General features: G+C 42.6%; 1 gene segment (V, D, J or C); it reads right to left on the bottom strand.

Annotated features, from left to right (window-relative positions):
- Positions 1 to 763: 763 nt before the first annotated feature.
- Positions 764 to 14,575, bottom strand: LOC127576376 (Ig heavy chain C region, secreted form-like). The segment is given in 7 exon segments: positions 764 to 1,177; positions 5,295 to 5,603; positions 5,864 to 6,175; positions 7,120 to 7,416; positions 12,824 to 12,868; positions 14,010 to 14,342; positions 14,492 to 14,575. Coding segments are annotated over 7 exon segments (1,734 nt in total).
- Between the last annotated feature and the right edge of the window lie 208 nt (positions 14,576 to 14,783).

Genomic DNA, 14,783 nt, shown 5'->3' with positions numbered 1-14,783 from the left:
CACACACATACGCGCGCGCGCGCGCACACACACACACACACACACACACACAAACACACACACAGACACACACACAGAGGGCTTTGATGCTGAGGAATGATATGCCTGCTTATGAAACCGTATATCCCAGCCTGCCGTGTTCTGCATATTTTACGTGATTGATGCAAAGCTTGAAATTACTTTGCAAGAAGGGTTCAGCTTATCAAGAACCCGGAGTTAGCTTGATATCTCTCATCATAATCATCATCGGGATTGCATTTCTTGTGATTGCTTCAATGTGTTTATATAATGGTGGAGTGCAGTTGCATTTCAGAAAATATATAATAATCTCATCCCCTTGCTGTTTGAAATGTGTGCAGTTGTCGTAGAGCTGTTGCTCTTCCCTTTCTCTCTTATGGGGTAGTGTGACTTCCTATTTTTTCTCAGCTACGGCGCACCCTATCACGATCCATGCATGACATCCTCCTACAATTCTGGATAGATGTGAAATAGGAGAAAAGAGGAATCTGAACTCCAGGGGTTGGATCCGAATCCCCGCAACTGAACAGTGGTGTTCAAGTATGTCCAGGAATTCTACAGTGATGGTTTTTAACATATCTCTGAGCCGTCTGTGCGTTTGAGCGTGGGGCACGGGTTTTACAAACATCGACACACTCAAATAAATAGCTATCGCTATGGTAAAATTGGAGAACAAAAAATTAAGTGATCTTGTGGAAACTTCAAGACTGGAAGGAAAAAGGTATTTATTGTGTATTTTCAAAAAACTCAATTCATTTGAGTGATTCTCATTGACAAGAATTTACAGTGTCCATCAGTACAATAGAAACGTTGACAAAACTAGGTTTACCGCTGGACCGATTGACCGTTCTGGCGATGGTCTTCATGGGGAGGGTTTCATGTCCCACCACACAGGAGACAGAAGCGCCGCTGGCCCACTGCTCCCTCCCGATGGATAACATACTGTACATGAAGTAGGAGCTGTTGCCGTTCTCCGGCAGCACTTCAGTGTTCTTGTAGTTGTGCGAATCCACCGGCTTGTCATCGACCGTCCACTTGACGAATATTCGGCGAGGGAAGAAACCTCTCACAAAGCAAGTGAGTGTTACGGACCTCTGAGTGGAGACTTCATCTGTCGGCGGAAGGAGGACGGAGACGGACGGTTCCAGTGGGTGTGGATCTGCAGAACAATAGAGAGATCGTTTGTTACACCTCAAATAACACATTTCCCTTTATCGCTCAGTGAATATCTTGATTGGACCATCTATATCATTCAGTGTCAATGACCACGAAATTAAATTTATTATGGCTCCGATGGTGTAGTTGCTGGAGCAACCACAGTGATTATCTGTGTGATTCCATCTGGAATATAATCTATCCCTCAAAGAAGCAAAATTAAAAATACTTGCTGCTGGAAATATAAAATAAAAAACATGAACTGCAACATAAAACTACGAACAGGAAAATGCACTTCGGCCCATGATGTGTTCCGAACTCATTTAACTAATGATTCCGATTGCACTAATGAATTGTCTATAATAATGGTCTATATCCCTCCATTCTCTTCATATTCTTGTGCCTTTTTATGAGCCTCTTGGACGCCTCGGTCGTATCTGACTCTAGCAGAACCCGGGCAGCGCATTGCAGGCACCCACCGTTGTCTGTGTTAAAATCTTCTCTTGCTCATCTCCGTTGAAGTTTCTCCCTCTCATCTTAAATCCATACCCTCTGGTATCAGACATGTCGATCCTGTGAAAATTATGCTGGCTCCCCACTCTTTCGATGCCTCACCAAATGTTATACACTTCTATCAGTTCTCCCTTCAGCACCCACCGCTCCAACGAAAACAACCCTGCATTATTTCATCTCTCTGTCTAGCACCTGCATCCTGGTAAACCTCTTCTCCACACTCTCCATAGCCTCCACAGCCTTCCTATAATGGGGCAACCAGAATTGAATGAAATGATCCATACAAAACCCAAACAGAATTTTATAAAGCTGTAACATAGCATCCTGAATCTTGAACTCACTGTTTTGACTATTGAAACAAACATGTCATGCAGCTTCTTTACCATACTATCAACATGTTCGGCCAATTTCACGAAGCTATGGACTCCAAGATCCATCATTATATCAGTGGTGAGAAGGGTCCTGCCATTAACTGTTTACTTTAGCTTTTCACGATGTCCCATTTGCAAAAGCTGACACATCTTCGGATTGAACACGACCTGCCATTTCGCCGGCAATATCCGCAACATGGGCAACATCCTGCTGCATCCTTTGGCGATCTACTGCACGATCCACAGTCTGTATCACCTGCAAATTTTCTCCTCTACCCATCCACATCTTCATCCAATTCATTAATAAATATTATAAATAACAGAGTTCCCAGAACTGATCCCTGCGGATACGGCTCGTCTTTGACGTCCAGCCTTAAAAAGACCAGTGGACCACCACCCTCTGTCTTCTTCGCGGAAACCATTTCCGAGTCCAAACTTTGAACGCACCGTTTATCACATGCATGTTAATCATCTTGACGAGGCTGCCATGAGATACCTTGTCGAATAACTGACAAACGTCCATATGGACAACATCAACTGCTGCATCCGTTACCTTCGTCAGCTGCTGAAAAACCTTAGTAAGTTGGGAATGCATGGTCTGCCTCGTGCAAGGCCACGCTGACTCTCCTGAATTAGGACATGCTTTTCGAAATGCTCATGAATCCTATCCATAAGAATCCTCTCCAACAACTTCCACACCAGTGTTGCGAGACTCGTCGGTCTATGATTTTCAGGATTAGTCATAGTTAACCATTAACCAAAGCAACAATATTAGCTGCTTGACTGTCCCCGGGACCTCGCCTGTGGTTAGAGATGACATAAACATCCTGCTCAAAGCTCCAGGAATATCAGCTGTTGTCTCTCCCAAAGAACCTGGGGTGTATGCATCAGACACTGAGTACTTGTCCACGTGAACGTTCTTCAAGAGACACGACACCATACTTTCGTTATCTCAAAATTCCCGGCATATTCGGATGTTACACACTGATTTCATTATCATTATCACTAAGCTGGAGAAACCACCAAACATGGCAGGCATCAAGTGTGCAAAGTGAAGGACAGAGCCAAAGTTGCAGGTAGAGGACCCCTCCGAGAAGTGGTGAAGAAAGAAGACAAATAAGTATAAGTTGCCGAAATGGTAGGGAGGCATTAATAGGGGAATGGGATGATTTCAGTTGGGCATTCACAGAGTTATGAATCAAACAAAATACAAATAAACAACGCCCATGCTGATCTGTCTGTCTCTGGCCTCATGCACCGTCAAAACGTGTCCCAATTCAAACTTGCAGGAAAAAAAAAGCTAAACCTCCGTCTGCGTAGGTTTAAGACTCCTGGAGTCAACATCGAATTCTCCACCTTCAGGTAACTTATTTCGGACAATGGGTATCTGCTGTTTCTTTCAGATATCCGTGTACCTCGCTGCTCTGACTGTTTCAGAAGTGGCCATCTATGCTGCACATGAAACTAACTCAGTTTCTCTCTCTCTCCATTACCGCAACATGATATGCTGGGCACACCCAACATACGTGCTGTAAAACATAGAATGGTATACACAGGAACAGGCTCTTCGGCCCACGGTGTGTGCCTAACTAATTCAACTGGTAATTATCCGCTTAACTAAACTATTCAATTCTGGTTACACAATGTCAATATCTCTCCCATTCTTTGCACGTTCAATTGCCTATCTGAAAGCCTGTTAAAACCCTGTGTCGTATTTTCCTCCACCACCACACCTGGAAACGCTTACAAGCCATCCATCACTCTCTAAGTTAAAAACGTGTCGGTACATTCCTTTGAACCTACCCCGTCTCCCCTTGAATGCATGCCATCTGATGTTAGACATTTCCATCCTGGGGGTTAAACAAACAGGCTGTCTACTCTAGCTGTGCCTCTCAATATCTTAGAAACTTCTGTCAGGTCTCCGTTGCTCCAGAGAAACCAGCCAAATATTTTACAACATCTCTTTCTTGCAGATATCCTCTGCAAGGCAGCATTCTGGTAAAACTATTCATAACTCTATGCAAAGCATTTACATCCTTCCGTTAATGGGGCGACCAGAATTGATTGCAATATTCCTGATTCGGCTGTCGGAGTTTTATAAATCTGCAACATAAACTCCTGACTCTTGAACTCAATGCTCCACTAATAAAGACAGACATAAAATACACCTTCTTTACCACCCTATCTTATGTGGTCACTTTCAGGGAGCTATGGACATTGAGACTAAGACCCTTCTGTACAACAACGATGTAAAGATTCCTTCCACTAACTGGGTAACTCTCCCTTTATATTTGGTCTTCCAATCTAGAATACTTCACACTTGGCAGGACTATACTCCATCTGCCATTTCTCCACCCATATTTGCAATTGATCAAACTCCCGCTGTATCCTATGGCAGTCTTCCACACGATTGACAGCGCATCTTTGTGTCGTATGCAAACTTACGAAAATACCCATCCAATTTTACTAAAGGTGTTTGATATATATAGAAAACAAACAGGAGAGATCCCAGTTAGATCCCCGTGGAACACCACGAGTCACGGACCTCCAACCAGAATTGCTCCGATTGACAATTACACACTGTCTTCTGTGGGAACCGAAATCTGAATCCAAATGTCAAATCACGGTGGATCTCATGCATCTTCATCTTCTGGATGAACCTACCATGAGGCGCTATGTCAAACATCTTACTAAAATCAGTGTAGAAAACATCCATATCTCCACCCTCATCGATCACTTTCGTCACCTCCTCGAAACTCTCAATCGTTAATAAGACATGATATTCGGACAACAATTCCATGCTGACTTTCCGGATTTAGGCCATGCTTTTCCAACAGCTAATCAATCCTATCTCGAGAAATCCTCTCCAGTAGCTTCGCTGCCACTTACGTGAGATTCGTCGGCTATTTGCAACACATTCTGCTTTCTTCTTTGTTTCTTCGTCGTCTAAATTACCTCATTAACAGATTTCACCAGACCTTCACGACATATTATCCCCATGGTGACATTGACCTCACACTATCATCTTTGTCCTCTCCATCAAATTCCCAACTTTTCGAAACTTTCCCATTTTTTCTCTCTTCAACAGGCCCGATGAACGCGTTTCATGGAGCAATAACACCGAATTTCTTTCCACTGGTTTTGTCTACCCTGCTCACTGTTCTCAACTATTTGATTCTGTAACACTAAAGAAACGTAAAACCTCCACCCCACTGTACCCACTCCACCAGCCCTCACCTTTTTCCTTGCGGATTGAAGCCCTTTTCGGAGTGGGAATTTCAGCATGTCGCACCACGCAATCGAACACATTCCCACTCAGCCAAGCTTGCGTTGAGATGCTTAGGTTGCTGATCACGCTGTCGGGAGTCTCTCCGGGCTGGTAGGCAGTCTCTGATTTCAACTCCTTCGTTCCTTGCATCCACGTTACTCGGACGCCATAAGGTGCATGAGAGACGACGCAGGTTAAGGTCACGTTCGCTTCCAGTAAGACTTGCTCTAGTGGTGGTGGCTGAATTGTAATCTGTTCCTCTTCGCAAGTGTTAACATCTGTGCCAGATAAATGAAAATCAAGCCAGCTTCATCAACAGAAAATGAAATGGAGATGTATCTTCTCAGCTCTAAATCGGATAGGATACATTCCTGGCATGGAGTCTTTAGTTTTTAACCACTTCCTCTCTATGACCAAAGACCAACTCCAAGGCTGGAAGGGGAAGCTGTGCCGTGGGTTGTCCCGACGTCAGTGAACGTCTACCTTGTACTGAATTCGAAACTTACAGTGAGATATGAAACAGAGATGCGTCTCTTACCTTGAGAGATGCTGATGTTTAAACTTTGCATGTTCTTTTTATGGATGACCTGACAGGTAATGACTGAACCAGTGAACCACGCTCCGGCTGAGAATGTCACCTGGCTTGTCGCGGAGAAGTTCCCCTTCAACTTATAGGAGGGAGAGGTGACGACACCTGAAGTCAGGAGCTGTCCATTCTTTAGCCACTTTACAGTGAGTTGTGCTGGCCGGAAGTCGCTTATCGAACAGACGGCTGTCCCTTTCTTGCTCCTTTTGATTTCCTCATGGGAATTCACGGTGATGATGACGTTTGGATGAAGAACCGCTCGATCTTCATGAAAATAAACAATTGAAATTTCTCTTGAAATGCAAGCGATTGTTAAAGAAGAAAGCGATTTATTTGCAGAGAATTCACTAAGCAAACAAAGAGAAATTAAATTGAAATGTCCTTTCACTCAAAGTAACTTCTCTCCATTTCAGCTCAGTAATGCAGCCTGCAACTCATTTCACCGTCGTGGAATTATGAAACTGCAACAAAATTGTTGACCTATCAACGTGCTTCAAGAAGTGCTGGTAAACGGAAGTAGTTTAGGTAACTAATTCATTGTCGGCCTGGAAATGATGGGCCGGAAGTTCTCTTCATCAACTGTACAGCTCTCGGCCTCTATAATTCTAAGCCCCCATCCCCCTCGGGAGCTCTTAATCAGGTTATTTCAACGGCTCCACGTGTTGGCCAATTCAGTGATCTAATTTATCTCTGGATAGATAAGATTCCCCCGAATTATTATGGATATGTCTGTAATTATATTACACTCATGCTCACTTTTTGAACTGTCTGCCCAGACAAACATGTTGTCTCTTTTTCAAACCCGTTCAGTGCCTCACAATGTCAGGGACCAATTCTACTTCTTTCGCAAGAATTAGTCAGTTTCTTGATATTCCTGGGTCTCTCTAATCCATCTGTTCTGGTATAAACCTCAATTGTTCTCTTTTCTATTTCCACTGATTTGTTAAGGCACATGTCCTTATAACTGTGAACATTATCCCAGGTGCATGTGAATGCTAGCTGTGTGCCCACGCTGCCAGTTATATGTAAATAGCATCTGCACGTGCTTCACTGAATGGTGTATACTCAATCTGGCATAGAAAAGTACTTAACGATGCAGTAAGTAAAATATGAATATTTTTCTGTCGAGTTTGAGGAAATATATTCTTATTGCCATATCCCGCACTCTCAGCATAGCGCGCGGCCTTGCTTTATACCCCAACACTCACCGGGCATTTGGACTTCCTTGACTGTATCACCGGACCGAACCACACAGTAGATGGCGCTGCTCCCCGCTTCTGACTCGCTGACTGTCAATTGGCTGCTACGGGTGAAAGTTCCCTTCCTGTTGAACACCGCGGTGTAGGTCTTCAGTCCGGTGGTGATCGGCACTTTATCTTTCTTCCAGGAAATGATGATGCCCGACGGAGAGTAGTCCGTCGCCACACATCCGAAAGTGAGCAAGTCGGTGGGACTGGGTTGCTCACAGGAGAGGAGAGGGTAGAGAGAGGGGGCCGCTGGTGCCGCTGGAAGGGAATAGCCACGTCAATGAGCTAAACTTCCTATTCTTGTTTGCAGGATTTTGAAATAAATGTTAGATTGAAAACATTCTAATTCATTTCGCAGTATTTCGTTTAAAGAAGTTGCCGTAACCGTATAATGTCAAGACGCTTCTTCGTTGACCTAGTCTAATGAGATCAAAATTAGTTCCACGACACACAATTGCAAATGCATGAAATTTAAGGCCACATTTCTGCTTGAATTCTATCGGCCCTGTAAAGCCCGAATTCCTTGCGAGCAACATATCCTGAAACGTCACGGAACAAACAAATCTGACCAGCCCCATAAACAAAATGGCACTGCAAAGAATTTCCGAAAACTACACGACACAATGGATCTACACAATGTACTTTAGCAACGTGCCAAAGACTCCTAACCAGCAGGCAAATCCGCAAATCCTCCCGCCAAGAATCAGATCGGTGCAGGTTTCTTGGGATTTCACTGTCGGCAAGTTACAGTCAAAGTCATACACCATTCTGAATTGGATATATAGTGATGGGCTTCCACCTTTCATTACTGACAACTTTCCAAGGAAAAAGTTGTAATGTGTAATGCCCTGCAGCTATCATTGGATTTAGATTCAGGGTCAAAATTCCACAACAGCGTCATGGTATTCGTTACAAGCTAATCAGAGGAAAAGGCAGGTGAAAGGTCGTTTTCCAGTTCGGTGTTAAATACTGCTGTTAAATATTTTTAAAAAGGTTTACATCGAACACGGTCTCCCCTCGACTGACCAGCCTGGCATCGCCGGACAATTAAATTTAGAAATGGGGAATAAACATACAACGAAATGTCTTCTTGTCACACACAAACCCGCCATCCCCGACTCATACAGAGCATTGTCTATCCACAGGTTTAACTTCGTTCCAAACTTCGACTAATTACATAGACCTGATCCGCATCAATATCACCAACTGGGTTATTTCTCCGAGACAACTCAGTCCAAGGAAAAAAAAACCTCCTTCATTCACAAATAGTAATAAATATACTTGCGATTCAAATGACAGCAAAGTGCAACATAGGACAATAAAAGGTAGACACCAGGCAACTAGACAGTGTATTCTCCCATGGTGAGAAGTTGCGCCGCAACAGGCAGGGCGAACCGTGGTAAAATGACCAGTTCAACAAAGAGACCACTGAGAAAAAACTTGATTTCATTTTTTTCACCCAATGACCTCAACCGGCAGAATCTTTCGAAATGAACTGCGATTTAGAACATACAATATGGAACATTACATCACAGGCTAGCCCTTGGGTCCACGATGTTCTGCCGACATTTTATCATGCTAAATGATCCATCTCAGCTTCCCCTCTCACATAGCCCTCCATTTCTCTATCATTCATGCAGCTATCTTAGAGTCTCTTAAATGTCCCTAATATATCTGCCCCCACAACTTCTGCTGGCAGTGCGTTCCACGCTCACACCACTCTCTGTGTAAAAAAAACGTACTTCTGAAATCCAACCCATGTCGTTCTCAAATCACTATAAAATTATTTCCAGGAAGCATCCTTCTAAATCTCCTCTGCACTCTCTCTAATGCTTCGTATAATGAGGCGACCAGAACTGAACACAATGCTCCAAGTGTGTTCTAACCAGAGTTCTATACAGCTGCAACATTACCTTGCGGATCTTGAACTCAATGCCCCGCATAAGAAGGCCAACAGACCATCCGGCTTCTTAACAACACTATCGACCTGCGCGGCAAACTTGAAGGATATATGGACTTTGACCCAAGGATCCATCTGTTGCTCCACACTGCTAAGACTCCTGCCTTTAACCTTGCATTCTGCCTTCAAGTTTGATCTTCAGAAGTGTATCACTTCACTACTTCTAGGGTTGAACCCCATCTGCCACCTCTCAGCTCAGGACTGCGTTCCATCAATATCCTGTTACAATCTGCAACAACGTCTACACTATCCACAACGCCACCAAAAATTGTATCATCAGCAACCTTGCGAACTCACCCTTCTACAACCTCATCCAACTCATTTATAAAAATCACAAAGAACAGGGGTCCCAGAACAGATCCCTGCGGAAGACCACCGGTCACCGACCTAGAGGCAGAATACGTTCCATCAGTCACCACCCTCTGTCTTATATGAGCGAGCCAATTCTGAATCCACATAGCCAGGTTTCCATGGATCCCATGCCTGCTGACTTTCTGAATGAGCTTTCCATGAGGAATCTTATCAAATGGCTTAGTAAAACCCATGTATACCATATCCACTGCTCTGCTTCATAAATATGATGTATCACATTCTCAAAGGATTCAATCAGGCGCGTGAGGCACGAGCTGCCCCTCAGAAAGCCTTTCTGACTGTCCTTCATCAGCCTATGATTCTCCAAATGGCCATAAATCCTGTCTCCAAGAATCTTCTACAATAATTGGTATAGCTTGGTAACAAAATGCTCCTTTTGAAATCATGAGGGCAAATCGGCAAATCATGTCGCTGAGATCTACTGCGACAGTGCAACTGAGAGCATCAGAACAAGGAAATAGACTGTGGTCTCCGTTCTGATATCATTAAAGATTTTTTGCAACCCTTCATATTTCACACACTGCAATCCGATCCTCTCAGTAGGCTGAGTGTCAAGGAAAAGTCAGGCTTGGTCTGTTTTCATGGCGAGTAAATATTCACGATTCACTCTCATTGAAAACGACATAAATTTAACAACTGTTTCTAACTGGTGAGCGAAATATTATAATACATCAAATAGGAATATATGTGTACTTTCAAACAATCAATGATTGCATGAATAAATGACTACCTTTGGAACAATAGGTCTCAAATAAAATATATATGACATTATCTATAAATGTCTGTCTATCTTCATTCCAAATCAATATCGATGCTTTGGATTTAGTTTAATTTCGATTCCTGCACAGAATATATATCGTCTGATCATTCTTCGTGTCGGTACTCCAGATAATCTGAGTTTGGCAGGAAAGGATCGCACTAATTATGGTGTGGTGGAAGACTGCGGTTTTTACCAATGTAAGGCTCGAGACTATAAAATGAAAGAAGCTGGAAATAAATTAGCACAATGTTGTTGCTGGAAATCGCCCCAAGGTATCCATCAGACCAAGTGCTCTCAGAAAATGAATGCAATTTGAATGGAAGCTCCGTTATTTTATGACAAATCAAACAGTTGTAGTCCCGTGCTCCCCATTATTCACGAGAAAAGATGATCCTTATTTATATAATGATAATTATTGGAAGGAAATTAGCGAACGATCGGTGAAAATTGGACAAGAAATTTTCATTCACACTGGTTACCAAGATTTCATTCATGAGGATTAAGGAGAACTCTGTCGATGCAAAGTCTGAATGAACGTAACTGTTAGAATATAAATGCAACAAATGCGTTCCAATATCATGTTACTCCTTCGGAATTAAAGGGATAGGCATCAGTTTTTATCATCTCTCTGTGTACCACGATACAATAGACTGCACTCCATCTGAATTTAGTAACAATCAACTGAAAAGTTCTGTTGATTGCAGTGACGATTAATTGTGTTCCCTGCTGTTTTAAAACGACTTTACTTCGTCACTCAACAGCAAATGATATTCTACGACTAACATCGCATCACTGTGAACAAAGCATTGTTTTTTTTTAATTAGCAACTTTTCAATTTGTTGAAGAAAACCTATTTTAATTCGACGTTTCAACAATACGAAGTGGTCTGCCTTTCCTTCGCACAGTGGGAGACTAATCTTATGATTAAAATGCAATGACATGAAATCAATGTTGCTTGTCAGATAAATACAGCACGATTTTAAGACTCCAGGAACCTTCCATTGTTCCATATTACTCTCTAGTTTCAGTGCTCACGGAGTTGGGCAGAAATGTCATCGTGTAAGTAAAATAACAAGGGGAAAGCATTTTCGAATTTCCTTCGCATTTCCACAATGTTCGTCCTCAATTACTATAAGTATTCTTTGATTTGTTACTTATGAACTTCTCAAATGGAGGAACATTTTCTGTGTGAAGGACAATGACTGGTAAGAATAATTGTTGAAATTCAAATTGTCATTCCGATAAATAGATGTATTAATAGATCTGTACATTATATTTGAATTCTTAATTCTGCTCATTTTCACGCGAAATTATTTGCAGATCTTTTTTAAGATGTGCATTAAAACAGAAGGTACAGTAAATCTCCAGGAGGTCAGGCGGCAGCTGCGGAACGAGAAACCGAGTTCAACCCGAAGACTATTCGAGGACAAGTTCTGTCCAAGGATCTTCGACCACAACGTGAACTCGGTTTTTCATTCCTCACGCGCTGCATGACCTGCAGAGTGATTGCAGAATTGATTGGTTTTATATAACATTTTTAGCAATGTGTTCTTTAGCATCTACATCTTTTTAATTGCTCGTTTTAGAAACACATTTCTTCTTTGTCTCCCATCAATTAATCTAATCCGACATTTCGTGAAACAGCGACACTCGCTGCCACTCGAATGAACTGTTCAGAAGCGCCAACCGGAGGTACAGATCTAAAATACATATTATCTCTCTCAGACAATGAAACATTGATACCACTGATGGGCTGCGTCACGAAACAACTATTCGAATCCATTTCACCAGAATAAACTTCAAAAACATCTCCATTCAAAGTCAAAAACTTTTCTCGCATTCAGCCAAGCATTGTAAGATTCACCCAAATGTAACAAAAAAAGGGAACATGGTTTGTTATTACATGGATCGTGTATAACCGATCGTAATTTTGTAGCACAACGTTAATATTGGTTCAACTTGCCGCTTCTTGGTAATTCTAGCTATATTTATGCAGAATTCTCCCAGCGTACAAACCTTGAACTTCTGTTGCTTTGAATTACAAGAAAATGTCACTTATCCCATTCAAACTGTGCTGGAGATAAGATCAACAGGCGGCAAGGCGATTCCCCGAATTGATACATAAATTACAAAAAATACGGTAATTAAGCCCTCGCCATTTACCCGTTTTAAATTTGTCTTATCCCCTGTACTCCCACATAACACCGACAGGAAGAAGGTGCCTGCTGTTGGTCAGGAAATGATGTTCTGTAATTCCAGGTTAAGCATAGCAAAAATGTTGATAAATTAGAAACTGCCAAGCTATTGAAAGCAACCAAGACAAGGATTTTATTGAGTAAATAAGCATGAAATGATATCTACACAGAGCCAATGCACTTACAGAAATTAGCATGAAAAAAATCAAAATTCGAGAACCCCACTTTTTAAGAACCATGTAACACTTTGCAAATCAATATCAGTGCCTAATTCCGGAGATTGGAAATTCTACGAACCTGAACAAATTTCCAAACTTACCTGGCAAGCAGAGTTAAATCACAATTCGAACAGTCGATGAATACATACGCGTTTCTTACCGTAAGTCACCGTCACCATGGTTCCTCCTCCCCAGTAGTCGAAGCAGTCACAGTGTTACTCTCCATGGGCAGCGTCACACAATAACCTGATCTGTAACGAACAGACAGAAAACAAAAATTCCTGTAAATTCTCGTATTTCAAAATTAATGCGAGGCTATTATTGCTCTTATACGCTATAACTGGTTAAAGGAAGCATTCCAACCGACACAAATTGCAATGATGCGGTATATCAGACAGGCCCATGATATGCATCTTAAATATTTTTTGTCGATAAATTATAATTTACCACCGGTTTGGCATGCACCAAAGTCTCCTGGGCATAATTAGGACCTCGTTGCGTGAACAATTGGATTCAAATTTTGCACTCTGACTCAGAACCACACAATCAACAGGTGAGCTTCTTTTTGCATTGACGGGAACCGCTGTGCCTCCCAGTCTGCACAGTGAGACAAGTCATGTCTAATACCCAACAGGTTGATTGCTGAAGAATGATCAGGTCGAATCCCATCTCGCTCGGAGAACCTTCATTCAGGCAGCGCTGACAGGGTGCACTGGTGGGATTTATCACCATGTACTGCTCACTGCCACAGATCAAGCAAAATATTGTCCTTCCGCAGCCCATGTAAAATTGGACGTAATTGCGACAAAGACCGTTACTTTTTTTTGATGGTCCATGTTACTTCAGATGTTTCCTCTATATGTAAAGCTCCTGCCCTAAGCATCTTCTGCCCTTCTGGTATGTTCAAAGAGGATAAAATTAGTTGCCTGAGTTTTTGTACGGGAAGCTGGCCGTTTTCCTCTCCGTGATCCACTGTGGTAGCACAGTGAAGCGGACCGGAACAAAAACTGTAATCTCTGTTCAGGATCAGGATTCCCTCAAAATAAACACCATGCGGGTTTATAAATGCTCCATAAGGTCACAAATAACACTAAATATGAACGTAACCGCAAACTTCTCCCTGTATGCACCGCTTGCATTGAACCGAGCATATTATCCGATTCTGCAATTACAAACAATGTTGCTGTTACAGAAGATAAAAAAGCAAAATATCACATCAGTGTGGTAAGTTATTGAAAAACCGTCCGTGCTTCCTTTTCAGGCAGTCATTGATGCATTTGAAAAATATACACTCACCATTAATTTATGAAGGAAAATGATGGTATTCCCATCATGCTGTTCTTCTACGGATCCGACCATGGATCCTCCCACAGTGTGCTTCGCACAATAATAGACGGCGGTGTCTTCCGTGCTCAGGTCCCTCACGTCCACGGCGAAAATATTGTTTGAACTGTCTTTGGACGGAGTAAATATGCCCTGAATCCCCGAGGCGAAGTACTTGCTCGAAGAACCGTAGTATGCAAGCAGCCACTTCAGCCCCTTTCCGGGGACCTGACGAATAAAGCTCATCCAGTAGCTGCTGAGAGTGAACCCGCTGGTTTTACAGGTCAGTCTCAGAGTCCCTCCGGGTCTGGCGGTCGCCGCCTCCGGTTGAGTTAGCACGATATCACAATGGACACCTGTAAGTTAAATTGAAAAAAGAACAAGAAACCTGAGGATTAATCTTGGGATAATGAGTACTATCTGTCTAATTTCTGAGAGAAAATGTGCTTAGAGGATGACAACTGAATCACTGCCGTTCAGAAATTTGTCCAGCAGAATTACTCACGGGATAAGAACGCCAAAAACAGGCTGAGTAAAGTTACCGACCACATTCCGGTGGGAAATGTGAAGAGATTGATTCTAGGCAGAACCTTGCAACAGCCCAGCTGCAGGGAAGTTGGACTATGGAGCATGTGGGAGACATTTAAACACCCTACGTAAAGGGGCACGGTTGTGGGTGGCGCCTGTTGAATGAGAGGGGGCGTCTGCCGGAGCAAAGCAGCCCCTCCCACATAACAAGCAGGATTGAATCGTTCCTTGAAACTTGTTAACAAGTGCAGAATAACTGTGCATCACTT

This window comes from Pristis pectinata, chromosome 12 (genome assembly GCF_009764475.1).
Source record: "Pristis pectinata isolate sPriPec2 chromosome 12, sPriPec2.1.pri, whole genome shotgun sequence".
NCBI lineage: Eukaryota > Metazoa > Chordata > Chondrichthyes > Rhinopristiformes > Pristidae > Pristis > Pristis pectinata.
Note: the sequence above shows the minus strand (reverse complement) of the source record. Positions and strands in the feature narration are given on the sequence as shown.